Source organism: Trachinotus anak, unplaced genomic scaffold (genome assembly GCF_046630095.1).
Source record: "Trachinotus anak isolate AG129_WGS33_773 ecotype Australia unplaced genomic scaffold, CSIRO_AGI_Tana_v1 ptg000025l, whole genome shotgun sequence".
In the NCBI taxonomy this organism is placed as follows: domain Eukaryota; kingdom Metazoa; phylum Chordata; class Actinopteri; order Carangiformes; family Carangidae; genus Trachinotus; species Trachinotus anak.
In genome coordinates this window covers 13,772,510-13,799,525 of record NW_027273876.1, presented here as the reverse complement: position 1 = coordinate 13,799,525, position 27,016 = coordinate 13,772,510, and the positions used below count along the sequence as shown (strand labels likewise).

Here is a 27,016-nt window from a genome sequence, read left to right as displayed (position 1 = left end):
CTAATGTCGCTCAAGACATTTGTCTAGTGTCGAGTCAAGCCGGTCAAGATGAGTCTTTATTTGCACGATCGCGATCTGTTCAGTGTCAGTGCTTTGCCAGATGCATGCCTTGATAAGACCACAGCAGGATGTTGACACTGTATACACTGGCATGTTGTGCGCTCACCTTTGGGCTGACAAGCATTCACTTGCATGATAATATGTAAATGCAAACACAATTTTTAAACCTGGATTAACTATGAAAAGGAATTCAAAATTCAAACACAGGAGGCAATGTTACTGGAAGCGCACAGAAGCACACAAAAATCATTTGCAGTTAGTCTGAGGAATGCGCACAGTGAACTACATTTCCCATTGGGCATTATTTCACTTGGGATGGAGGAGTGGAGTGTGAGGAGATGCAGAGTGGGAGCTCAGCTCATCAATTAGAGGAGGTCAGAGATGCCAGATTTTAGCCAGGAGTCATCCAATAAAGCCGACAGGATGAAAGATGGCACACTGACTGTGGAGATTCAAGCGAACGGGGAGGAGACGGAGCTGCAGTTGGTCTCTCGTCACCAAGGGGTTCCAAAGAAAGACAGAAAAAGAAGGGAAAGTGGGCACAGGGGGATTCATGGAAAGGAAAGGATACTTTTAAAAACTCTGCCCTGTTCCATGAACTCTCTAAGGGGATTAAGGATTTAATGAACTGCCTATTGGAAGCCAGAAGTTTGAGCAATAGGCAACAGAGCAAGGGGGGGGGTGGCTGTCACAAGAGTACTCATGTGAGGGTGGGCCATGCGTCTATTAAAGGGTTTGGAGGACTTTTATCAGGAGGCCTGGTTCTTATCCTACACAAAACATCCTGCATTGAAGTCATTAAAACACTGATAATTTAGTCTGTAGAGTTTCTCCATGCCTTTATCTGAAGGTGATGAATGCAAAAAAAAAAAAAAAAAAGTTTAATATTTCTGAGGAGGAGACACTTTCACACCCAGAAACATGTAATGAGTGATTTTGCTAGTAAAACAAAAAAGGCAATTTAAAGGAAATTAATAAGGAGTTTATTGAATTATAATTAAATCAGTTGTTGGATCTCTGTCCCAAAAGCCACAGCATCACATCACGACATCAATATCAATATGCTGTTTTAGAAATAAGTTTTTGTTATTTGCTGCCATTGTCCCTGAGAAATGCTTTGTAACTTTCCTTCCGGTGTCAAGAGCCTCAACAGGTGGAAAATGTGCGTGTGAGAAAGAGAACCAGAGACACGGGGAGAAAAGCGAGAGACGACGGTTTCACCACAGTCTGCAGTCTGCCTGAATGAAACCAAGAGTGCACTTGTTTCAAAAGGGTGTGGAGGGCAGAGAGGAAGGAAGGGAGGGCAGCAGAGGGAGGCAGAGGGAGGCAGACACCGACACCTAGGCAGTAACACTCTGAGCGCGAAGGGGGACAGGCGGCTCTCGATGGGGAGGTCTCTGTGAAGCAGCAGCCTACCTGTCGGAGATCAGTGAGGGAGACTGCCGTGCCGGACCCACGCTGATCGTGGATCTGCGGGAAGCCCACTGCACTTAGGAGGCAAGAACAGCCTAAACAATGTGTGCGGGACTATTACTCTGCGCTGTTTTGGCTGTGTACCAAGGGACGCAAACCTGCAGCGGATTTAATATAGATGAACGGTTTCCCGTGATCAAAGAAGGAAAAACCAAAGGGAGCTTCTTTGGATTCTCGGTAGCTCTGCATCAACAGACGGAGGGCTCCAGAAAATACCTGTAAGTTACCAGCTGTGCATGTGAAAGACACTTCTCTCTCATTCAGAGGTTAAAATAGTGACCGCAGACAAACAAGCTGCGCACCTGCTGTGGACCAAGAGGCGGAACGACAAACAACTGTTGTATCCGGCAGCTTATTGCGCCCGCTCAGTGCGCAAAATCCCACGACGACGCTTTAAATCGTACAGCTCACTGTGGTGCTTTTTAACACCCATGTCGCTTTTAACACTTTTTATATGCCTCCGAGGGTTTTTTCGCATCACACGCTTCCCTTTTCTGCACGCAAAGTAGTTCCTGAAGTCCACCTGTTTGACACCGGAGCGGTTTAAATCACTGCGGATTTATTTGGGCCTTTACTCAGAGGCAGTTGTTAGTGGATGAAAATATCCCAGACAGGTTTTTCTGCAGCCTCTGTCTTTGAAGGAAGAGGATTCGTTGAAAGTCTTGTAAATCTGCCTTGCGGAGGTTGTTTCCTGGGCCATTATGAGTAAAGTTGCTACGTCGTGCGTTTCATTCAAAGACGTCAAACAGGCATCAGAAGGCGTGTGAATGCAAAACTGGGTGTTACAGGTTTACATGAATACCTCTCTCTCCTTTTTGGGGGTCTCACATTTCTGTCCATCTGTCTATAGACTGTTATTATATACATTCAATATAGCACTCATTTCCCCAACCTTGACTGACTCCTCTTGTGAAAAAGGCATAGATGGCTGAACAAGACATTTCATAATTCCTGCTTCACCTCTTTGAACTGGACTATAGCTGCGGGTGAAACAGCTGCGCCAGGTGAACTGCACCACAGCTTGTCTGAGCTGTGGCTTCTCAAGTGATTCCAGTTCACAGTAACACGTGTCTTTAAGGTTATAATGGCATGTAGAAAATGAAGTAAAAAAAAAAAAAAAAAAAAAAAAAGAAGCTAGCTCAGATGAGTTTATGGGTTCTCATATTGTTCTTCAGTGTACATATCCAGCCAGTGTGGAAGGAATGCAGAGACAGTCCTGACATAGCCTGCTCTACTTTCTTTCCACCTATCCTCAGGCTATGACATTCAGCTAAGACACAAGTGAGTTTGTGTTTCGCAATAAAGGTGTTCAATGGCCTGCAACATTTGTAGGTTGTTATTACCATGGCATGAATGCTCATGCGGATTTAACATTGTTTGGGAGGATTTACATAGAAGCAAATGCTTGTTTTGTTTTGTTTTTTAGGACTAGTTCTTGTTCAAGGACAAGAATGTGTGTCACACATCTTTCCTGTCTTTAACGAAAGCTTCTCAAACTGTATCATTGTTTAGTGTAGGATATCCCTCGGCCAATTACCGTGCCCCCCCCCCCCCCCCCCCCCCCCCCCCATCCTTCCGCATCCATGATCACACAGTGAGCTCATAACTTGCTGTTATCTACGTCCTCATCCTGCTTTGAAGATTAATGCAGGAGGAAAATTGCAAACGGGCCCACTTCCTCTGTGTTGTCACCAGTGAAGTGAGTTTTTCATATCCGCTTTATCTGCCTACTCTCTGTGAAGTGGTGGGTTGATGTGCATTACAGAGATTTTCCCCAGTTAATAGAACTGATAGCAGTGTCCATCTGACACAAGATCGATGTGCCATCATGGCCCTGTCCCCGGAGGGAGGGAGTCTCTGTCCACAGACTGCAACCCAAGAAGGGGCACACATGGCTGTGGTAATGAGACTCTAAGGCCTGTAGGGACAAATAGGCTGTAAGAAGTCTCATTGGTCTGCTGTAAATATGTGCTCAGGTCTGTTTTATGAGGATATATCTTTGACACTAACAGACCATTTACCTAACCCGCTGCTGGCTGTAGGTTCATATCTAGCATACAGGTGTTAGACTTTCCCCCTCAGTGTAGTTGTGACCTGTGATTTTAACATACACCCCTGCTAACAAGAGCTCTCCCACTTAGTCTGAATTTATTGAAAAAGAAATTGTGTCTCGTGAAATGTGTCAAGTGTCAAGTCTATTTTTCCTGTTTCAGCTGTGTCCTCTCTATCAGCCTGAGCTTGTAATCTGTGGAGCCACCAATGCTCACTAAACAGTGAGACAGTCTTTCCGTCCTCAGACCTAGCTGTGCACGTACTCTGTGATTCTGTTAAGACACATACAGTAATAACGTCCTGGTGGTGTGTCCCATGTTTGGGCTGGTTTTACAGTCCTGTCTGTTTCCTCTGTGTCGTCCGGCTTCTTTTGTGGCCCTTGAATTGTCTCCCTGCACCGCGGAGCTGTTTGTCACAGGTTTTCTCATTACTGGTGTGAGTTAGAGTGTGAATATTTGAAAAATGCCAGAACTGGGCATATAAACCAGTCGTGACATGTGCACGTACACGTTTACAAGTGGCCCCTCTGTTGTGCATGCATTAGTCAGACAGAGTCCAGGATAAAAGTCAAGACAAAGGGTTTCCACTCCCAGTTGCGCAATTAAGTGAGTGCAATAAAGTTTTTCTTAACCTCTTAACATGCAGACTATTATCCAATAGGAGGGGGGGGGGCATGACCAATTAGTAGACCAAGTTAGTTGGGGAAGGGCTGCACCTGAAGAATCTAGAAGCTACCTGAGGCTAATTTGTACAGGGTATTCACCTCCCCACTCCCCCTTCTCTTTGAATCACCCATTTAATGTCTCAGAGAGATTTTTTTTTCCCTGAGAGGGCTTTTTTGTTCTCTGTTGTAACAGGGAGGAGGGAATGGGCGGTCAGCTGGCCACCTATTGGCTCTTCCAGTTCCCTGACCCCATGGTATGCCTGGAATGTATTAGCCTTCTCTGCACAGTCACAACCTGCCAGGTTTCAGGTTGAGACAAGACAGGAGTGAGAATGATGACTCTGGAGACTATTGGGGAACACGGACAATCTTACCAAAACAGAAAATGATTCTGTTTCCTCTGCAGCAGGCAAGAATCCCTTCATTTCATAGATGGGAGCCTCTGCGACCTGAGCAAAAGAATTTAATTCCTCTGACTGATGAATAGTTAATCAGAGCTGAAGTGCCTTTGCTTTTCCAGCTCATCTCTGTCTGACTGCTGTGGCCTGAGGCCATGAAAGTCAGCCATTTAATTTGACGGGGCCTTCCCCTTTCTGCTGTGAGGTGCAGATTAGCCGGGCTGACTTGCTGTAAGGTTTACAGTCGCAAACAGTCTGATGCTCAGTTTGAATATGCACAGGAACATGCTCTGCTTTTCTTTAGAGTGATATCATAAAAATCAAATCTCTCTTTTGCTAAGTGAATGTAAAGCAGCAGATGAGGATGGATCGCTGCATCAAACCTGCATTAGTCATCTTCTAGTATTAAACTTTAACTGTCATTCTGTTTAAGACTTCAGGAATTAGTGCCCTGGAACGACATCAAGGTGATACTCCATCCAAAATCTCTCTTAGCTCTGAAAGCTATCAAACACTCAGCTACCTGTTGGCTGGAAATGTAGCTGCAAAACCTTTGCTCCCTTAAATGAGGGAGAGAACAGCTTGGATTTATGCCACTTACAATGTTTTCCAGTGGCAGCGAGTTTGCACAGCAGGAAGAAGTGTGAATGTGTCTGTAGCCTGGTATTTTTGTGTGCAGGAACAGCATTGTGTACTGGGCTGTGAGCTGTGAAAAGCTGGGTACTGTGGACACATAATATCTGCTCCGCTGAATGAGGACTCCCATTCAATGCTTTCGTCTGCTACTCAAAAGTATGTTTTTGAAGTGTAACTTAAAATGAATGACCTAATGCGTTATACTACATTACATTCTGTAGTGCAGGCTAATGTAAATGATGCAGGTGGGTATGTCCGACTTGGCCATGATCCAACATTCCTTGTCAAGCAAATACAAGTGTTCTGTGTCTCTGAAGTGGGTCTTTCAGACCACTAGTGTTGTGCCACAGTGAAACATTTTCAGATAAGTCTCCTGTGTTGTCCATCAGACCCTCATACATGTGTTACATGAGAGCCAGGAAGTTGTTGTGTTACTGATGTGTCTGTGTGAAATGGAAGCATTACAGATTTTCGTTTGGTTTTATATCTGTTGAAGATGTTTGTAGCTAACTATATTTTATTAAAACATAATTCTGTTTTTACTATATAAATGTATAGGAAGCTGTATAAAATATTCCATATCTAATACTTACTGCCAAACCCTTTATGGTCATATGACAAAAATAATGATAATATTAGTCAATTTTATTTGTTTGATTAAATAGGATTAAATTGAAAGATCAAGATTCAAGTATTTTTAGCAATGCAATAATATTTACTTGTAGGTCAGTCAGTCAGTTTGTGGTTTTTATTGCTGGGTACTTTCTTCTATTAAGATGCCTGTCACAGAGGGTTTATACTGGAAGTTGTAATTAATAGAAACCCATCATCATCAGCCAGGTGGGCTTTTTACAACTTGGCAACCTGAAATCCGTGATCTTATAAATGCTTTATAAACACTACCTTATTTAAAAGTATTACCCAACAGTAAAAACTATGAAATCAAAAACAGGAAAGTGGGACAAATAGCAGACTGGTAGAAAATTCAAAGGGCTGCGAACAAAGGGGTTTGTTGGGGCATTTTAAAAGTTTTAGGCCAAGCCACTGCAGCAGAACAAGACCTCGCTAAAGTTACATGTAAGTTAGCGCATGGTGACTGGCCCTAATCTTTAAGCTGTTTATTGCCTGTAACCAATCAGTTGGTAATGGCATGAGTTGCATTTTGTGCAGCGGCAGAATGAATGACAGCTTCTAATAACGTGCTGAAATGGATCCCAGCGGGACCTCAGGGGTCCTGCTAATCTCCACAGAGGAGATTCTCTATGGTGGGGCTTTCACTGGATATACCTGCAGTGAAGGCTGTTTCTATCCTAACAAAACTGTAAGAGATCCGCCTTTTCTCCCCCGGCTGTACAAATGCCCTGAAACAGCGTGTAAAAGAAGCCGGAGTAACTGGCCTCTGGGCTAATGAGGGCTACCTGTAGCTAGAAAAAATGACATATTTCAGTTCCTTTCTCTCTTCATACCATTTATCATCATCAAGGGGAAATGATCCTGAAGTATTGGTTTACGCTTGGCATGTGTATGTGGAAGTCAGTGTTTGTCTGTCCTTAGTAATACAAAATCTGCTGAAAATGGTTTCTGCCTAGTTTACTGATAAAAGTGGAGTCTGCTTCACCGGTTTTCCGGGCCTCAACAGGTAAAAGCAGATGTTTCGTACACACACCTGCTCTGCTTTTATATGAGCTGAGTAATATCTGAGTGAAAACTTGGCACTAAGCAGGCACGCTAACAGTGTTGCAGTCAGCTCTGTTGTAGCTGTGAGGTAGTCCACCTGTAAAACCCTAACCGCCACCCCTCCCCCACCCCCACCCTCCTCGCCCTTTATGTACAGCAGGGTCAAAATGTTAATGGAAAACACTGTTACTGATACTGTGAGTCTCCTGTGGATTCTTCTGTAGCTGCGTGATGTGAGCTTGCAGGATGGAGGTGTGCTGGTGTGGTGTGGGGTCACTGACAAACATGCATTCAGGCGCTTTCCAGCTGTGTGTGTGTGTGTGTGTGTGTGTGTGTGTGTGTGTGTGTGTGCGTGTGCGTGTGATATCATTCATCCAGTGACATCAGACTCTGGGTGGTCATAGTTAGCAGATCAACCTACGGATATGAGCACACATTGCATTGTCCTTGTCAGGTTTTGCTCGTTGCTAATGAAAAGTGAGTTAGCTTATTATCAGGGGATGACCTGCCATGTTTAATTTGTCGCACTGGGTCTAAATTAGTTTGCGCTCTTGTTACTGTTTCACCCATGGCAGATGGTGGGCTTCAAACAGGATGTTTGCCCAGCTGAGATACCCCGGTAGACCTGAGTTCATGTCTCTGTGGCACACAGGAGGACACTGATATTTCATTTCACTTAATACTATCCAGTTGTTCTGTGCTTTTTCTCTTTTGATCAGCAGTAATAGATGCACTGCTTTTAATTTCTGCCATATGTTGTTCCCTCACGATTACATTACCATTTATCAGCATTTCATTACCTTTTTTTTTTTTTTTTTTTTTTTTTACAATTTCTATGACTAGTCTGCTTCACTGTTTAAAATTGCCATCACCATCAAAAACTACAGTGTGAAAAGTCGTACTAGGCTGAACTGTAGGGCAAGAACCTGAAAAACAAACATTTTAAGGCTTTTAGAAACAAAAAGAACAGATGAAATTACAGCAGCATTGTTCTGACTAGACAGGCTTACATTTTAACCACAACTGGGTAAATATATATATATATATATCTATATATATATATACACACACACACACACACACACACACACAGACACACACACACACACTCTATATATATATGTGTGTGTGTGTGTGTGTGTGTGTGTGTGTGTGTGTGTGTATATGTATATATATATATACACACACATATATATATGGATGGAAAAATGTGTATGATGTATTAATATCTTAGTGATGATACACACCATATTGCCTGGGCCGGGCAGATAAAGACAAATAAAGACAGAAAAATGTGAAAATCCTGAGAGGCTCAGGTGCTGTGAGGGCAGGTCTGAGTGACCAACACTTCTCTACTTGCAGCAGGCAGAAGCTGTCAGGTCACTGTTTGTCCAAAGACGACTCATCTGTGAGCCATGTTCTGTACGTGCAGGCCCATACCGGAGTTGGTGTGTTAACGACGAGGCGTGCTCACTGTGAATAGTCTGATAGAAATGTGTGTTCTCCACCCCACCTTCTGCTTTGTGAGAGTGTTTCCTGGAATTACAAAGAACTGGATTTATCAGAGGGCTGTTGTATTATAATGAAACCACACTGGAAGCAGAACAGGCAGAGAAACTCTCTCTCTCTCACACACACACACACACGTATGCGTTCATCATGTGACTTTGCGTCCTCTTACCGTCCAGCGCAGTAATTGTGGACCACACTGTAACACACCATGTCTATATCAACCTCATCCTCTCATCTTTCAGTAAAGTCATTACACTATTACAAGAGCATAAAGAGACGCAGCCCTGGTCTCCTTTTGTTCTCATGTCTAATTCAATCTTCAAATTGAGTCACTCCATTCAATATTATCTCCATTTATTTGCTTAGTGGGTCTAAGTGGCAGTGTTTCCCTGGAATCGAAATGAGTTACCTTTAGTGCAATAGCTTTATGTCATTCTGAAAAATATGTGAGTGTGTTTGTATATCTGTGTGTTAAATGGATTTAGGACTAGGGGTAAGGATTAATAGCGTTTCTGTGGCTGTTCCTTGCCTGTACTTGTTTGGTAACTTGGTGATCCATCGTGTGCTGCAATGAGAGGAAAACCACTTTTATTCATATTTTGCTTATTTGTTTCACCCACATTCTTCAACAAGCAGACGTATCTATTATACAGAAACAACTCCACTTTTGTTCTTATTATGACAGTGGCACCAGTAAGATAAAGTAAAGGCTAAGGTCAGTCTCTCACAGCTTGTATGTACAGTATGAAGGCCCTTCCCTTTTTCAGCTCTGTGCAGCCATTTAAAGGCAAACGTAGGCTCCATCTGTGCGTTATCAAACGCACTCCAAATCCAAATCCTGAAAACCGTTCACAGGCAACATCAGCATTTTGATGAACTATCTTATGTGAAATTTTACACATAAAAGGCATCATACAGAGTTCATGCAAAAAAAAACATTCAACAGTTAAAAGTGTCTCCTCTTCACATCACTTAAACCGTCCATCCCTACCAAACCTCTCTCTGTATCCTTATACGACAGCACCTTGTTACCAGGGGCAACAGCTACCTGTGGCTACTTGTTACCAGTGTGTCTGACAAAAGCAGCCTGAAGCACCACATTTTTAACTGCAGAGGAGGTAGACCTGCGTCTGCTCTACGTGATGTATTAGAGCAGAATCATGACTGGATCAGTTAACTGTGTTAGTTGTGTTTTTTGAGAATCCGCATCCTGAGGTTGTGGCTCAGTTAACAAAATCATCACCCACAGTATTTGTCCACTGCTGCATATAGCATTCTAGAAAGAGTGACACTGGTTGAACGACAGAAAAATTGTAACTATTGTAATATGGATTCAACTACACTAATCACTGATCACTAATAACTAATCATGACTTCTTACATCATGTGTTGTATATATTGTATATCTGTCCCAGACTTAAAGGAGCTGCATTGCTGATAGTGAAACAAAGGCCCTGAGGTTGTCTTACATGTCGCTGAAGATCTTGTCTCTTTGCCTGTCCTGTGGACCACTCCCGCACCCTGTGACAAACGGGTTGGCCTAAGCCTTATCTGAACAGATGATCAATCATGTGTGTAAAGCTGATGTAGAAGCATTCACTTCCCTCTTTTGCTTTTAATCTTACTCTCATTTTCCATCTTAGCCTCTTTGTCACTCACTTTCTCTTACTTTCCCACTTTCAAATGTCTTGACATTCAAGAGAAAGGCCAGCAGGGTGATAAGTTGTGCGCTAGTTGTGCACATTATCTATCATGTGTCATCATATTCGTGTTGAGACTAGACCCAGATGCAGACGAATGAGACTGCATTAGGCTCTTCTGTAAGCATGATTGACTGGCCCTGCATAATGTCTCTTCTTGTTGTCCAAAAAAAAACTGGAGAGATAGAGAGAAAATGTCATCCTAAAGGTTTTAGTCATCTTTAATTTAGTCGGGTTTCCTGGTTTTGCTGCCACTGGTGAGTCAGGAACAGTCAGGTCGGGGTTTGAGAGCATGAGAAATTATAGCTTAATTTTAATTAACTACAAGCAAGCTACACGTTTTATGTCAAGTGTTTCATAGACAGATGTTTGTTCACCAAACTGAGTCTTCGTCTTTCTGTGAGACAAAGAGCGATCACCTTGTTTCGCCCTCCTCCCTTGCCTCTCACTCCCTTTTTAATACCTCCTCCTGCTCCCGTGTTCTGGGCTCCGTCAGTGGGAAGCGCTGATTAAGATGACTAGATGAGCTTACCTCTGTTTATTTATCTAAACACCACTGATCTGAATGGACAGCAGTTTGTCTAACTCCCTTCTTCAGGGAGCCAAGAATGCGGCCACGCTCACCTTAGCTGGGTGTGTTTGCTGCGGTGAATGTTTGGTTTAGCCAGCCGTTGGGATCACTTCGTAGGCAGAGGGGGGCGAATTTCAACATGTCCTCAGAGTAGGAATGCAGCTGCCCCTCTTCCCTGCCCTTCCCTTCCCTGGGCCTTTGACAGCATGTTTATGAGGAGGTGATGAGCAGGGAGGTAGATAGGTGGAGAGCACACACTGTCGCAGTCGGAACAGGACAGGAAATTAGATGTGCTGTCATGGCTGAGTCAACTGTTTGTAACTCAGGCTTTGGTCATTTTTATGCGTGGGTTGAGACTGAAATCCTTTCATATCCTTTCACATAATATGACAGACCAGAGGTCAAAAATCTGAAAAACAGCTTTTATTCCTCATGAAAAATTGACATTTGGAAAGTTTTCAACCGAAGCAAAGGCTAATAATAACATGTGGTCTAGCGGGCTCTCTTTGAAGAATGGGATGGGATCATTATAGCAAAGAGAATTTATGTTGCCTGTTTTCCCCTGCTACTAAGCTAATGGCTGCTGCCCATACCTCTATATTTACCGTACAGACATGAGAACTGGATCAATCTTCTCATCTAACTCTCTGCAAAGAAAGTATTTCCCAAAATAGTCAAACTATTCCCTTGATTGAAGCGTTTCCTACATAAATTATAACACCAGCTGTAACGCCAGCATTTCTCAGGCTGAAAATACTGCTGCTTAGTTGTAAAGCTGTGCCTCCACTGTATGTCAATGCTGATGGCATCAATTCATCAGAATTTCCACAACAAACACAGGTGACCCCACGTGGCTCTGTTGAGACAGTAAGACGACAGTGAGTATGTTTATGAGGTCGGGTTGAACTGCACAGGTTTTTTTCTCTGGGTTGCTACAAAAAAAAAAAAAAAAAAAAAACACTCTGCCAGCCAAGGTTATCCAAGCCTTCCTGAAGCATGTGTGGTTAGCACTGGACTTTGGGCCCTAATTCCTCTGGATTTCTACTCAGTTTGATCAAAGTTCACCCTAACTGGTCTCTAAGTGTTTTGTAAGAGTTTTGCTTGTTCTCTGCCTTGACCTCATTCATTCTTGCTCTTTCTTGCTCTTTCTTGTGCTGCTTGGTTTTCCCAGAAGAACGGCTAACCTTGTAAGTTGGTGTTTTGAGACACTCTGTGCCTCTTACAGCTGAGAAGCACGTTGGGTGGCCATGACTTCTGATTTAATGGCTCTGGAAGTAGAGAGTCAAGTCATGTAAGCTGAAAACACACACCTGCTCGCTTCCATTTTCTGTACATACTAATACTTTAGATTACAGAATAGGCCTCCACACCCTCACAGTGGGAGTCTGTGGCCCTGATTCTCCACATATCTATCAGTCTTACTAACAACTACAAACCTCTGTGGAATCTCAGATGCTGTCCTCATTACTGAATGTCCACCTGAATCAAGGCCACTTCCTCCCAGTCCAGCTGAAAACTGCTGGCCCTCAGAGGCCATCTTGGCTCTTTCTGGTTGTCATCATTCTGGCAAGATAATTGATTCATTGCTGATGATGCACATCTGGTAGCAGAAAGAAGGGATAATTGTACCTGTTTCAAATGATGCAGGCACAGCGTGGTGACGTCTGTTTTTTTTACGCATCAGTGGAAAAAATTCAATGTAAAGTTCAGGGATATTATATATCACTCATGAAAAAACAGAGACACAATGAGATGGTTTTCTTATAGCTCTGGTTTTTATCCTGGTTGTAATGAGACTAGATATAGGTCAAATTTATTTCACTACTATTGAACTAAGGTTAGAAATTTTCTCATCTCCCAGATGGTCAACTTTCAAATTTGTAAAAAGGTGATTCAATCTCAGATTAGCAGCGGAAGTCAACTCACAAGATGATTTTCAATGCAAAAACAAAATTTCTCAGTCTGTTCACGCTGACATGGCGACACATAAGAGAGAAAATATATTTGTCTTTGCTCTTGAGATGCTCTTGTGATGAGATAACAAATATGTATGGGGGCATTTTGTCTATCTAAGAGTGATGTATAAATATCCTGCCTAGGCTGTGGTGGAGTGGTAGAGACTGGTACACCACCTCACTGTGTGCCTGGTGAGTAACGTGTGAGCAGGAATGGCTCAACATGAACGAGATTTTGTAACTCCGAAACAATCAGAATCAGAATCTGGTTTATTGCCAAGTAGGTTTTCCACCGACCGAGGAATTTGTATGTTTGGGTGCAAAACAGTAAACATACTAAGAGACGAAAACACAATCTATCCTGAAGTTGGATCAATGCAACGCTGACTCATGATTTTGATTTGAAGGCACAATGACCTTTCTGTTAAGGTGTCTTTTAAGTCTACACCCATTATCTGTATTTATTCTTGCTTATCAGTGCGTGTAAGGAAGGTAGCTACCCCACAGTTGCAGCTGATATACCTACAAGCTTGACTGACCCCTTGACTCACCATTTTCCGCTTTTCATTATTCACCACTGCCAGGAACATGTCCACATTCAACCAGAAAGGTCTGAGGATTTTCAGAGAGTTTGAATGAAAACGATGACATGCCTAACAAACACTACTACACCACTGTATGCTTTTGCTTCCCACATCGTGCAGCGTGTCATGTCTCACACGCACTGAAAACAAGACTGTCTGCACCTTCCGCCTACAAAGTGGAGCCAATAAATCTTGTGCTGACAGTAAATAGTGTGTCCCAGCGCAGAGCCTCGCAGAGAGGGTAATCCCTCTACTTCAAAGTTCTGTGGTGTGTTAAAAGGTGCTGATGTAGGGAGTGTCTGGGTGAGTGGACAGAAAGATCAGGTCCATCACCGAGAAGCTAGTTTGTGTGTGTCTGTCTGTGCATGTGGTGCCCAGACTTGTTACGGGTCATGCTTTGACTGCTTCGCCCTACCAACGTCATACACACTGTGTGTTTGTGAAATTGAATACATGTTCAGTAACTTAGGTGTCATCCTTAAAAATTAATATACTAAATCGGGACAAAGTGCCCTACTTTTAAGTGCTGGATTTAAAAAGTTGTGCATGTTCACTGTACTAGAATATGAACCTGCAGGATTTTTTTTTCTGTGTTTAGACTAGCAGGATTATCTGTGAAATCTTTTTTATGTTGCTGCTACTGTCTCTGCGTTGTATTGTCTAACACCATGACATGACTCTGATATAATCTACCGGTAATAATCTTTATCTGTCTCTCCCTTTCTTTCTGTCTGTGTGTGTTCAGGCTTCTTGCAGGAGCACCCAAGGAGAAAGCCCAATCTCTACAAAATGTCAATGAAACGGGTGCTGTCTACTCCTGTCCCCTTACCACAGAGTCTACTGACTGCTCCAGGATGGACCTGGTCAGCACAAGTAAGCATGACGCAGAGCTCTCGGATGTGATTAATTGTTTTGGCATTTACCAGAGGGAGAGTTTCTCTGTACAGGCTCACAATAAAGGTTCACTGAGCACAGGGGCCGATAGTCTAACAATCCCAGAGTCTAATCCCCGGCATGTTCTGTAGCATTCAGGATCATTTGCTGCACCTCCATGACGAGCTTCAGGATACGAATCTCTGAAAGCGCATCCTTTCTTAATTGAAGGTTATTAACTGATAGATTTACCGCTGTACTACCTTAAGGTGAGTATAGCCAGCCGGAGGCTAAAAGTAAGAACCATAATAAAAGGATTCCTCATCTCTTTTAATGTTGAGCTTGGAGTGATGGGTGCACCAGTCAGAGTACATTTTTGAGGTTAATATCTGTCAGGGCATGATCCAGGCTGAATGAAGCTTTACTGTTCAGGTTGGTTTTTCTGTGACTGTGATCTCCATAATCATGAATTCTTAATGTATAATGGGTGATTGGACATGGGTGACTTTGGACTGTGTACTGTGTTTGATGTTGTTAAAATATGATGCTGAATTAACAACAGAAACCTGGTGGTGAAATTTTGAAACTGATACTGCTCTCTAAATAAAAGACAAAACATTTACAGTAATCTGGATTTTAAACTGTATTTTGTTCTCTCTGTTCTCATGTTAATTTGAACCTTTTTAAACACTGTAGTGTAATTACCACATGTGACCCTAATGCTTATGAAACATCCACAGCAAGTCCTTCTGAGATGGTGGAGGGCATGTGGCTGGGTGTGACCGTGGCCAGTCAGAGGGACCAGCAGGGGGGACGTGTGCTGGTGAGATAACGTCCTGTTTTACTCTTTTAGTCACTGTCACAGCTGACATACTGTGTACAGTATACATATCCACTCGCCGTAGCATTGAGGGGATGCAGGGTGAGATACAAATCTGTGTATTTCATTATCTTGTTTCAAAGATGATCAGCTACCGGATGTTACACTCATTATACACACACACGCACAGGACAGAATTAGACATGCAGGTAGGAAATGTTCGTGCGTAAGAGGTTATGTTTTTCCCTGAGGGATTCTTTTTTTCCTTTTGATATGAATTATTGACAATGTTGTTTCTTTTGTTGAGGAAACATTTGTAACTGTTAAGGTACACATCCATATTGGTAGGTGAACCATTATAGTATTAATTTCCAGTACTTCCAGAAGGCCTTTATTCTCAAGAGAGTTTTTCATCGTCCTCTTTATGATGTCATTTTTATCAGATGTTTTTTCTTCTGTTAGTACAATACAGTAGTGGCCATTTAATTTACAGGAGTTTCTTCTGTTTTAGCCACAGTGTAAGTTAGAACAGTCCATAACACCCTACAATACAAACTCTTCTCTGGTGTCCAGGCATGTGGACATCGTTATGTGAAGATCATCCAAGGCGGCACAGAGGAGCAGAGGCGGATGATAGGGAAGTGCTATGTAAGGAGTAATGATCTGACCTACAACCCAAACGATGATTGGCAGACTTACAGTTACGAGGTCTGCAACCCCGGGTACGACATGGAGCTGGAGGGCATGTGCAACATGGGCATCTCCGGTGGCATGACAGACACTGATGTCTACATTGGCGCCACAGGCAGCTACATGTGGCAAGGTGGGCACTGAAGAGTTAACGCCAAAAGGAGTGTTCTGTTACCTAACATTGAAATAATGGGCACGTTTCACAGACAGGGATTAAACACATCCAAGAACAGCTAGTGTTAGTCTAACTCTGGGATTATTCTCTGTCTGGGAAACCTGTCCATTATGCATGAAGCAGATTTTGACATTGTTTTTCTGATTCTGCTTTGTTCTAAAGGAAATGTTCACGTAACATGGAGAGATCCGGATCCAGAGAATGCTTGGGACTCTGCAGGCAAAGCCTTTGGCCAGCTGAATAGACGATACAGCTATATCGGTGAATATGCAGTCCTTGTGTTTTTGCATCACACAAATGATAAAATCATTGGGAAACAGGATAAACACCTAGCTGTCATTGTGAATAACAAGAGAGCCAAAACAAAAGACAAGCAAACAAAGTAGTGTCAGGACCCATTTTATAGTGATATTGTAAAGAGGCCTGTGTTGCATTTACAGAGGTCAGATGACAGTTTAACAGTGAATCTCTAACGCTCTTTACCAAAGGTTATTCAGTCCTCGAAGAGAAGAAGCTGCTGAGCCGTGACGACCACACAGTAGTGACAGGGTCTCCCAGGGATGAGTCCAAGGGCTCTGTGATGTTTGGGACAAAGGCTACCACCGTCATTGAACCGGTGCTCATCATCCCCGGGGAACAAGTGGGCTCATACTTTGGGAGCAGCCTGGCTGTCACCGACCTCAACAATGACGAGTGCGTTTCTATAAACCAGTAATCGTGACTGCGTCTATATTTTAGCCTTTTCTTTTCTTATATACTACATTTAGAATATAAGAACATAACATTATTTCTTATCTGGACCTCCTACTACACATGCTTCAAATCAAAGAGATTGTTTTTTTTTAATCCACTATGTCTGTAGTTTGAGAGCATTTCCAAATTGGAAGTCATTTTAATTCAAATCTAAACACTATGCTCCGAATTAACAAAGATCAGCGCATAAAGATACAGTCTACATGACCACAACAAAGTACAGATGGCAGCCCATTCATCCAGAAACAATCTGTCTTCCACCTGCTTAAAAGTCTAAATTCACATTTGGAAAAGAAGAAAAGCAGAAGGGTGGTGTTCGGATGTTTTAATGGATTGCCTGTAAATGTATCTTGTTCTTTTGAGCTGCCTCATGGTCGAATGCTCTGCAGCTATGATATACCCTGTTATGCAGAGAATGTATGACAATGATGTATGCATGACCCGCAATGAGAGAAGAAAACCTTTCTTTCAGCAGCCTAGATAAGGTGTTCATCATGACATCATGGTAAAATCATGTGCCTCCCTTTAATGCAGGAGTTAAACCGGTTTAACTTTGTGGCATGTCAAACCCAGACATTTGAGATGTCAAATTACACTAAACGTAGTGTTGGTGAATTATGAAGCATGCTTGCTCATAAGTAGGATGTATGTATTGGCATATTAATGTATGTTGTGTAATGTTTTGGATGTTTCCTTTGCCTGTCACAGCTGGAATGACCTGATTGTGGGGGCCCCGTTTTACTTTGACCGTATGAAGGATCAGGGTGGAGCAGTGTATATCTTCATGAATGAGAATGGATCTTTCCAGAAGACTGCCAGCATAGTACTGAAGGGGCCGACAGCTTCTGGATTTGGCTTTGCAGTTGCTGCCATTGGTGATGTCAACCAAGATGGATTCCAAGGTACGACTCTGAACGCAACAGTTGAAAACACAGCTTCAAAACGGAAATAACTGCAACCCAACTGCAGGTTTAAGAATAGAAGCAGCTACTAAATGATGTAGCTCATGAAATGGTAATGCAGGAACTTCTAGTTTATGATGTTTGTCCATGACTTTGTCTACACCCTGTATGTACTCAACTAAAATGTGGTGCATTCACTGCTCTGCTGTGGAAAGGAATCAAGCCACTGTAGAGAGGAAGCTTTGGGTTAGACTTTGCGTCATTGTTTTTTATACATTGTTGCAACACAATTATCTCAGCAGGGAAACATAATGGACCCTGTTGTATTTCAGACTGTTTTGCAGTAATCATTAGGTGGTGCAATGCTGCCACCAAGAGGAATAATACACTCCACATCCTGACTTCCCTTTGCAGCAGCTTGCCTTTATACATTTCCTTGAGAAATCTCACTCCATTGTTACTGTCTGCAGACTTTGCAGTGGGAGCTCCATTCCACGACACAGGAAAGGTCTACATATGGATGGGAAGTAAACAAGGGATCTCGGAGAAGCCCAGTCAGGTAACATCTGACTTTATGCCATGGATGTACGTCAGACATAAATTGAACGGGCCCAGATTTATTGTATTGATCTACCATGTATCATTGTTGCCCTCTGTAGGTGATTGAGGGTAAGACAGTAGGTAATAACGGATTCCACACTTTCGGCTATTCCATCAATGGAGGGATGGACACGGATGACAACGGTTACCCTGACATCGTAGTTGGTTCTCTAGACGACCGCATTGCCCTGCTCAGGTAGAAACAAGAAAAAACATGCCATCATTGTGGGAGAAAAAACATTTCACCTTTTTGTTTTTCATTCTATTAAGATATTATTAGATGCATACTGTATTAATAAAGTCCTGTGACTGATGAGGTTATAAAATTCTTGAGCCTTTGGTGAAGTAGAAAATGGTTTTAAGTCAAAAGAAAAGATGAGTTCCTGAAAAGATAACACCTGGTAACAGTTAAAATATACAAGAAGATGCGAAACATGGAAGATAATCACAACTACTGCAGGTGTTTGTCTCAGTTGCAAAAGGCCAATATGTGTACTTCCTTTATATTATGAAAAAATATGAGTACAGTTTGATTCCTTTTTTCACTATTTGTTTGCAGAGCTCGGCCAGTCATCCACTTAAGTAAGAACTTGACTGTGGACCCTCATATTGTGGACGCTAATCAGTGTATCGGAAATACACCATGGTGAGATACCATCTCAGATTACTTCTTTCTGAAACTGGCTTATTCACTATTTTCTCACGTTTGTTAACGTCCCTTTGTGTTTCTCAGCATTACAGCAACTGTGTGTATGTCTTTCACTCTGAGCAATGGAAACAAAGACTTCAAGAGAAACATCAGTAAGCAGCTTTCCTTTTCTTAAATAACCTGTAATGTGTAAGTGAATGATATGAACAAATTGCATAAACAAAGGCTGCAACTTTGAGTCAATTTATATCTGTTGTTGAAATCCATGGAGACACTGGCCCCCTAGCCGCTCACAGATCATGATGTGAATTCTTGACATTGTCTGAAACTGCTGTATTATCAACTCCACATTTGCGTTCTATAATGTACTGTGTGCGTTTCCACTTTGTAAAGCGGTGAACTACACAGTGGAGGCAGACATAGAGAGAAGAAGCCCCCGAGTTCGTTTCCAAGACAAAGATGCAACCTATAATGGCCTCCTGAGCCTGCCATCTTCCAAAAAAATTTGTCACACTCTAAAACTGGTTGTTGTGGTAAGTCTTCATTTCAGTTGCTGTGTATGTTCATGCATTTGTAAATGTGTTCACTGAAAAGCTGCTGTAGCCAGTGTCATGAGCTTATTTAGACTAGTATTGAATTCTTGGATGCATTTACAGGCACCTGTGAGGGACAAACTGGAGCCGGTGGTCTTCTCACTCAACCTGTCCTTACATGAACAAAAAACTAAGTCCAGACGCTCCCTGCAGAACCTGGACTTCTTCCCAGTTCTGAGCCAGGAGCAGAAACTCACTCAAAGAGCTGAGGTATGGTGCGGTGCATAGGCCACATTCATATACCACATTTTTAATAACTAAGACAACGAAGCACATGTATCTGTGTATCTGTTCCTCTGTAAGGTTTGATATAATCTTTTTTGTTCGATTTGCTGCAGATTAACTTTCAGAAGGAGTGTGGCTCAGACAACAAATGTTCCAGTAACCTGCAGCTGACAGCCCAGTTTGTTGACAACGAAAAAAAGCCGTACCCCAGGTGAAATAATATTCTGTTAACACAGCCTTCTTTGACTTTTAATGGTTTTTACACCATGTCGCACCATTTAAAGTTTCAGTGTAATATTTTGGGAAATAAGTTTATACACTTTCTTGCCAAGAGTTTGATGAGACGATACACCTGTCATGTCTGTACAGTACATATGAAGCTACTGCCAGCTGCCAGTTATCATTAACTTAGCATAAAGACTGGAAAGAGGGGTGTAACATATTATATCTTTAGTTTCATCATAGTCATTATAGTATCACCAGTTTAATCCACACACTTACCTTTGGACAGACTCAGGCTAGTTTTTTCTGCCTGTTAGCAGATTTTATACTAGGCTTAATACACCTAAATGTAGTAATTGACCAAAAATAACAACTAAAAAAATAATACATGTTGTCCATGTCCAGGAAGGACAAATTCCAAGTACTTCAGTTCAACAGCAATATGAAGATAATAAAGATGATGGTGGAGGTGACTAACATGCCTTCCAACGGGAAGGAGGCTGAGGACGCCCATCAGGCCATGCTCAACGTCACCATCCCTGATGCACTGAGATACTCTGGCGTCAGATCAACGGTACATCCACTGGAGGGCAGCAGATGACCTAGAAATGTCCATTTAGGAGTTATTTCCTTTCATCAAAAGCACAAAATGACACTGTTAGATTGTTCATTTTGTTTATCACAAAGATGGAAAAATAGCTTCTCTTCAATTTCCACAAGAGAAATAAACACTGTTACTGCTTTCTCCTGCTGCATCTCCACTCTCTTAAACTGCTAAATCTCATAATTCTGTTTACTGGGTTAATATGCTGACTGTGTGTTTAGGATCATGATGTACAATGCAGTTTTGACAGCACATTGATTTGTGAGCTGGGGAACCCACTGAAAGGCAAGGAAAGGGTAAGTGTGCATGGCTGTCTCTCACAGAGTTCGTCTTTTTTTTTTCTCTCTCTCTCTGCTCAGATGGGTTTGTGATTCTTCTCACTCCATTGCTTTCATTATCAGGTGTCACTTATCCTCAAGTTTGAGACATCAGGGATTAATCTGTACACACAAGAGATTGAGTCCCAGCTGCTTCTGTCCACGTAAGTGCTTCAGATTGTTTGTGTCTATGGCTAAAGTGTCCATAAGGGTTGCACCAGTTCATTTTTTACATTGATACAGCACCTTGAAAATTAACTTTAATTGTCTGTGGTAATGTTATTGTGGACATAAATTCTGGTATGAAATATTGTAATGAGGTTTGTTTCTTCAGTCTTAGTGAACAGAGTGACCTGAAGCCGGTGCCTGTGGCCCTGCTGATTGAAAATACCATTCTCCCCTCCTTCTCCATGTAAGTCCTATTATCTAATAACCCATGACGCCGTGTATATACAGTAAAGAGCACAGAAATGCCATGGACGCTGGAGCACTGAATGTCACATCACGTTTATCTTCCACACCACATCTCAGCGTGCATTCACTTCTCGCTCTCACCCTGTACAGAGCAAACGCCTTGGTGCAAACAAAATTTGGTGGGACAGTGATGGGCGAGTCAGCCATGGTAAACACCAGTGACGTGGGCAGTCTGGTGGAGTTCACCTTCAATGTGAGTCACCTCCACCACTCAGGCTATATTAGACCTCCAAGACTGTATATTGCATCTACAGTATGTGTGCTACTCACCCACATTTCCCTCATCCCCACCCAGTCTTTGGAGCCAACGCTTTTATTCTTCAGAAGTTTAATATTGCGTGGGGAAGGGATTGTTATGTGAGCCATGGTTTGTGGTGTAAGCATGACCAGGGGTGGATACTATTTAGGAGTTACAAAGTTACAGTCCAGCTCTGACTGTTATTTTACAACATATTGTTATTTCACACTATCGGTTTGATTCCTTTTTCTGTGCTGCTCACTCTTCTCTCTAGGTGAACATGAGGGGGCAGCCCCTGGGAGACTTGGGGACCCTGGCTGTGGAGTTTGAGTGGCCCTCTGAGGTAGCCAACGGCAAGTGGCTGCTGTACCTGACAAAGGTCGTCGTTAAGGGGGAATCAGAGATGGAATGTAACCCTCCAGAAGGAGTCGTCAACATGCTTAACCTGACTGTAAGGCTCTGTTTTAAGCTTTGGTTTAGAACCTCAATATGCCCCCTTTTTTTAGTGCGTCATTCCACTGAATGTCAAGTTGGTCTTAAATATTTTGGAAGCCTTGAAACACTGTCCAGATTGAAACTGAGGTAAAATGTGAACCCAAAATAGGCACTAAAGGTGCAGATTACAATGCACAAATCAGTGCCAGTGATTCAGCTGGAAAACCACATGAAAAGGTGGCTGGGTTGATATTCAGCCTGGGTCATGTTACGTGTCATGTTATTTTTCTTGTAATCTTTCCTATCTCTGTTCTCTGTTCTTCCATGCTTTGCAGCTTCCTGCTGCCCACACCCATGAAATACGCACATCCCAAAATGTCCCATTTCTGAAAAACCACAAACGTGGTTACAAATAAACAGAGGTAGAGGCTTTAATGAAAGGCCTTGGACAAAGAACAACAGTAAGAGTGTACAGCTAGCTGCTCTGTGAGGTCGCTCTAAGACACAATGGCGCTTTGAACTAAATGCTAACGTCAGCATGCTAACAAGCTCACAGTGACGCGGCAGGTAAAGTGTTCAGCATGTTAGCACACTAACTTTTGCTAATCAGCAATAAACACACTGTACAGCCCAGGCTGAGACGTTCCTATCTCTAGAGCAAAGCAGCATGGCTGAAAAACAGTGTGATAGTTGTTGATGTTACCACTCAGATACCTTTGGGAAATGTAACAGTGCACTTGGTGAATTTCTCTGAACTGGATTAATATCAAGCAAAACTACATTTAATTAACTGAGTGTATTGTGCTGTGCACAGATTTGTGACATATGTTGTAAGTGAGTGAAGTGAAGCAGTCTGAGCAGTTGGAGTAAACGTCAGTGGTAGAAAAGTGGTGTGAAAATGGTCTGAAAGCCAAACCACAGCTGTTCAGAAATACATTTTGGAAAAAACATCTGTGTCGCCACATACAAACCTCACAGAGCCCTAAATAGAAAATCGTAATGCGTGTGGCCTACATATAGACGGTGGAAATGACAATACTATTCTAAGAAGAATTTGGTAATGTCTTTATCAAAACCAGTAATTACTACTAACCCTCTGATGTAATGTCTCTGTCTCCTCTGCTTCCTTCATTCATTTTCCCTTCTCTCTCTCTCTCTCTCTCTCTCTCTCCCCCCTTCTCTCTTGTCTTCCAGTTGTCAGGCAGCGGACCCAGACGTACTAAGCGACAGGCCGTGGTGGACGATGCTCATGATACAACCCAGTCACATGTCATTGAGCCACAGGCGACCATCACACTGGTTACTGGTCGAAAAGAGACCCACCTGTTGGTAAGAAATGGATCTGCCTGAGCGCCCTCATGAACAGCTTTCACACGTCATTGGAAGTTATTACACTCGATCGTCAGGGTGAGGTCTTCACATCTCACCTCTCCTGTTCGGCAGTCACACACACAGTGTTCACTATCACAAGTTAAAGAGTCATATACAGACGCTACACTATCTATGTGTCCCCACTACATTATGAACAGTGAGGTTACATTATTGTATACTGGGCATAATCAAGATTAATAAAATAAAAACTTGTAGATAAATCCACATTTTTTTTGAATATTGCATTGTAATCCATCCAATATTTGTTAGGACATGTTGGTTCAGTATCACCAGCAATGGCCTCCTTTCCCTCCACATATATTACAGTACAGATATATCACTCAGCACAGAAGTGAATCTTCTCTAACACTGACAGTCTCCCTTGAGCTCCTATAACAACAGAACTGACTTTAACAGTCACGGCTCCTTGGCTGTAGAATTTACAGTATCCAAGGTTTATGAGAGATTTTCTATCAATGCCTGAATGCCGTGCGCAAACTAGAAAATCCGCAAAAGCGAAATAGAGCAGTTGTCCATGTTTGTTCAATTGTTTAATATTGTGTTTCTCATTGTGTGTTGAAGGAATGCTCCATGGGGACAGCGAAATGTGTGAAGTTCAGCTGCCCACTGCTCAACATGACGGATTCAGCCAAGATTCATGTCTGGTCCCGTTTGTGGAACAGCACAATGCTAGAGGTTCGCTGCGGCCACACACACACACAAACAAACTGGGTAGAAACCTCATATTTCAAGACTAGACCAATGGCAAAGGGGTTTTTCCAAGGTCCTGAGTATTTCTCAGTTTCTGGGGCAACTACAGCCTTCTACTTCTTTATGAAAATCTTTTGACTCTGTTTCTCTTTCTCCATCTCTGTGTGTGTGTGTGTGTGTTCCTGCAGGATTATTCCAATGCTTTGAGAGTCACAGTCAGAGGTCAAGCCACACTGAAGCTCATTACAGATAAACCAACCATCAAGATGGACAGCCAGACCACCATGGTGCGTAAATGACAAGGATGACGACAAGGATGACGACGACAACGACGATGATGATGATGATGATGATGATGATGATGATGATGATGATGATGATGATGATGATGATGATTTTACCTGACTGTCACCACCTTTCTTGTAGTTCACAGTAGAAATAGAACCGGTGGAGGGAGTGGAGACGCCCTATGAGCTCCCGCTGTGGATCATCATCTCAGCAGCAGTAGCCGGAATTCTACTACTAGGAATCATAATTCTTATACTGTGGAAGGTGAGAACACAGATCATATCGCACTGACCACACAGACATGCTGTAAATCTGCAGACACAGACTTTCTCCGAATCGCTCCACTTGTACCATTCATTTACTCACAACCAAACATCCTGTTTGGGTTACATGCTAGCTGCTGACCCATTCATCTGACGTCTATAAACTCCATATCAAGCCATTAGTCTAACCTTTGACCTACCCCTCCCTCCCCATGCACCCTCATCCTCCTCCACCCCCAGTGTGGCTTCTTCCAGAGGGCCAGCAGGAGGGAGATGTATGAGGCCAAGGCCCAGAAGGCTGAGATGAAGATCCAGCCCTCTGAGACAGAGAGGCTGACTGAGGACTACTGAGGCCCCCATGGGTCCCCAGACAGCACACACCAGTGGGGCTTTTGGGTAAAAACACCCCTTCAAATGGATTTTCTATGGATTCTCTTAATGACAGCGCTAAGCTTGGGGTGTGATTCAACTTACCTCTTCACTTTCTGTCTCTTCACTTTCCACCAGCTTCTTGTGCTGTAGTTACTGTCACTAACATTTCTCCTGTTTCCCTTTCAGGCTAATACTGTGCATTGTACTGCTGATAACTTTCTATCACTTTTGTTTTCACTACTTTATCCATCTTTTCCGTCTTATGCAGTAGGATATTGTGGGTCTCTCTGCTACCTAACCTGATTTTCCTCAGCTTCTGAATCCCAAATCTTCCTCTCGACCCGTCAATGATCCCAGCTCCCCTGCCATTTCAGTGTATCCCCTTTAATGTCACCACCCTCTCTTCCCTTTTCCCTCCAGCTTGGATTCTTTAAGCGAGCCATCTACTACCGGATAATGCCAAAGCACCAGGGGGTGAAAATTCGCAAGGCTGAGCGCTATCAGTTCAATCTGGGATTTCAGCCTGAGGAGCCACAGAAAAAGTATTGGATCACCAGCTGGACAGAGATGCAGCATTACTACTACTGAGGCCTTTAATTTGAACCCTGAACCACTCAACGTCACACTGGCACGGGCCAAACAAAAGAGCACTGGGCTCATTTGAGCCACATAGACTTTGCAGTGCATGGACCAACTTTGGATAAAGCATTCAACAAGAAACTCCTTTAAGTTTTAGTAGATTCCATCAACTTTCAGTGCAATATACTGAACATTTTTGTTTCAGAGATTGTAATTTGTTAAGTATTTTTAAAGAATGCAGTGTTGTACATTGGAATTGAGGTTGCATTCAAGAGTAATTTGTAAATTGTTTTGATTACGTTGCAGGTTTTTACTCAGTGTTTGCATGTACACTTTCATTTCTTTTCCTTTTTTTTCTTTCTGAATCCTCTGAGCAAACTTACCGGTCCTTCATCATGTTTCATTTCCACCAGTTCTGTTTTTCTCTCTAATCAGAGGAATGAGTCCATTGATTTTCTCCGTGATTGTATATGCCCTTCCTGCTCTGTCGCCAGGCATCACTTTGCGGTCAGTGGTTGAAGGCTATGTAAAGGTTTAAAACCTACATCAGTCGTTCCGGGGGCAATTTTCCAACTGCACTCAAAATAAGTTGACCGGCATCCACTCTGTGATGAGTGACAAAGTGTCTGTATGTGATGTGCGTGTCAGTGTTTGGCAAGCATTACGTAGACTAGCATCTGAAATGCAGTTGTGGCTCTCATATGCAGAACCTGACTTTGTATTATTCAAGCTACGTAGAAAAGTTACTTCCCTCGCTTCAGGAACATAAATACAGACAGGTACAGAGTAAAAGTGGCACTCATTGGTGAATGATACATTTTAATGGCCTACATTAAATCAGAGTCATCCGAGCACCCATGCAACAAGCTGAAAAGCAATAGGTTCTTGTTTGTATGTAGAATTACCCGACATTTGATGATGATGATGATCTTGGGAGCACACTTGATTATTATTTATTACACTGTCTTTTGTTATTACAGTAAAGAACCTGTCTGAATATCTTTAAATATATCACATACAGGGAGTCACAACACTGGATTAAAGAATACATGGTACTATATCTGTCTGGAGGCTTGTTGATATTGTAAGCTTCAGCATAGATAGTTAGATCATATATTGCACATAGCGACAAGTTCCGATGAATTGACTATTTGAATGAATTCATACGTCATTGGCCTTTGTTGTTTCACTGTCCCTGAGCTTTGTGTTTTTGTATGAGACAGTAAGCTGACACTTGGATTGTTTCCATGCCGTTGTGGCCGACCTGCAGCACTGAAGATATACAGGATCAGGAGAAGACAGTCACTGAGCGGCCTTTGATGGGACTAAGTGTTGTGTTACCACTCTAGTCCATGCTACCTGAGAGCCCGCAGCTACTCCTGTGACTTGTGACTGTGGCCATTACAGAGGCTCCTTTGACTCTGTGAGTAAATAGGGAAGGGCTGAAACCAATGCACAAACTCTGTCCTCTGTGGTGGTGTTTTTTTTTTTTGTTTGTTTTTTTTTTTTTTTTTTTTTATACCGTGCAGTTTCAATGTAATTAAATTGTTTTCAACAACCCTCGGTGTTCAGTTATTACC

At 42.6% G+C, this 27,016-nt stretch overlaps 1 protein-coding gene across 1 annotated transcript; it reads left to right on the top strand.

Moving 5' to 3' along the window:
- Positions 1-1,406: 1,406 nt before the first annotated feature.
- itga3b (integrin, alpha 3b) lies at positions 1,407-26,996 on the top strand. Its single transcript, XM_071462344.1, has 26 exons — positions 1,407-1,751; positions 14,028-14,155; positions 14,896-14,978; positions 15,549-15,798; positions 16,003-16,101; positions 16,329-16,533; positions 17,302-17,495; positions 17,966-18,054; positions 18,155-18,291; positions 18,655-18,741; positions 18,829-18,896; positions 19,138-19,277; positions 19,401-19,547; positions 19,676-19,773; positions 20,190-20,358; positions 20,610-20,684; positions 20,790-20,869; positions 21,040-21,117; positions 21,270-21,372; positions 21,692-21,868; positions 23,047-23,181; positions 23,806-23,919; positions 24,123-24,221; positions 24,361-24,486; positions 24,726-24,881; positions 25,278-26,996. The coding sequence occupies exons 1-25, from the start codon at positions 1,576-1,578 to the stop codon at positions 24,834-24,836; spliced, it is 3,168 nt and encodes a 1,055-aa protein (XP_071318445.1). The 5' UTR covers positions 1,407-1,575; the 3' UTR covers positions 24,837-24,881; positions 25,278-26,996.
- Positions 26,997-27,016: the final 20 nt, after the last annotated feature.